General features: G+C 57.5%; 1 protein-coding gene across 1 annotated transcript in view; it reads right to left on the reverse strand.

The window, feature by feature from the left end:
- Window positions 1-1,193, reverse strand: part of SPACA3 (sperm acrosome associated 3) — a 4,337-nt gene extending 3,144 nt beyond the window's left edge. Inside the window, exons 1-2 of the mRNA XM_007452363.1 lie at window positions 944-1,193; window positions 66-175 (exon numbers count right to left, since the gene is read on the reverse strand). Coding sequence (XP_007452425.1) covers window positions 66-175; window positions 944-1,130 — 297 coding nt within the window. The 5' untranslated portion in view covers window positions 1,131-1,193. The remainder of the gene's footprint in view (window positions 1-65; window positions 176-943) is intronic.
- Between the last annotated feature and the right edge of the window lie 394 nt (window positions 1,194-1,587).

Here is a 1,587-nt window from a genome sequence, read left to right on the forward strand (position 1 = left end):
CCCCCGCATCGGCAGGCGGACTCCCAACCACTGCGCCACCAGGGAAGCCCGGGGTTGAGATTTTTGCACCACTTCCGGCTGTTGATCTGGAAGATGCCACTGTTGGTACTTCCATCGGCTTCGTGGTCCGCGGCAGCTGTGTTGAAGCCACTTGCGAAATAAGCAAGACAGACCCCTGCACAGGGCGGAGACACAGGCCTGTGGGTCGCATGACGGAGGCCAACCCAGACCAGAGGGCTCATGGGGCAGACTTCACACGTCACCTCCTCCGAGCCTCAACTCCTGTTTCCAGGCAGTCAGGGCAGACGCCCTCCCACCTCCTTGACAAATGAATCCATCGAAGCTCGGAGGGGCAAAGTAACTTACTCAAGGTCACACAGAGCTACCAAATAGCAAGAGTCAGGACCGGACCTCAGGCGTCCTGACTCCTAGGCTAGCAATCTTCCCACGGCCTCACTGTCCGCGCATAGTAGGACCCAAGAAATGCTGTGGGGTGAATGAACGAGAGCTCGCTCTTTAGAGACATGATTAGGAGGACACAGGGGGAACCTAGACAGAGGGCTAGAAATAGAGAAGAAATGAGTCCGGGTGTGGCTGTCCTTCATAGCTTCTCAAAACTGCCACCAGCTTGAAGAGTTTGGTATTTACTGCTTTGCTCAGCTCGCCCTAAACTTCACTGGGAATGTCTGATCCTCGTGGCCACAATTCAGATTAGGGTAGGAAACCATTCTTTTCCTGTGGCTCCCGACTTTACCAGCGGGGGAGAAAATGAAGAGGTCGTTCTGCTTTGGCTGCCTGTCGCCTGCCTGCTGTGCATTCACCCCAGTGCCAGGTGCTCTCTACCTCTCAGCTCATGGGATCCTTGTTTGACAAAGGAGAACAGAGGCTCCCAAGGCCACAGCCCTTGAGGGAGGAAAAGGGAGGAAGGGAGTGCAGTCCTCACAGTCTGCCAGGCTGTATCCCCGGAATCCATCCAGGCCGAAATCCCGCAGCACTCTGGCCAGCTCACAGCGACCGTAGACCTTGGCCTGGCCGGAGGTGAGCAGGCAGCTGAGCAGAGAGGCCAAGGCCAGGATCGTGATCCCAGGCAGGCACGGCCACCTTCTGGGAGCCCAGCTCCCACCTTCCATGCGGGCGGCAGGGTTGGCGACCCCGCCACCCTGGCTCCAAGCTGGGCTTTGAGATGACAGTCAGCTCACAGAAGGCTACCCCTGGAAAAAGAAGGGAAACAGGGCCTGAGTGTACCTGGGAAGTGGGGAGAGGCCCCAACACTGCCAACCTGCTCCCTTGCAGCCCTGATGGGGCATCAGCCGTACCACCAAGAGCCAGAAGAGGGTTCCCCAAGGCCAGCCTCTTTCCCCTCCAATCCTGCTTTGTACCCCCCTGTCCCGGCAGCTGAGAGAGAGGAGGGGAACCGGGGAGAGGACAAACATATTCTAAGCTGCATACTACTTGCCAGGCATCACGGACGGAATCCTGAAGCCCAAGACTTCACAACTCAGAAGGGACAAAGTTTGGGCTGAGACCAAAGTTTATGTGACTCCAAAGTCCCACCGGGGTTTGGCCACAAGCAGATGCTCCCAGAGG

Source organism: Lipotes vexillifer, unplaced genomic scaffold (assembly GCF_000442215.2).
Source record: "Lipotes vexillifer unplaced genomic scaffold, Lipotes_vexillifer_v1.1 scaffold216, whole genome shotgun sequence".
Taxonomy (NCBI): Eukaryota; Metazoa; Chordata; class Mammalia; order Artiodactyla; family Lipotidae; genus Lipotes; species Lipotes vexillifer.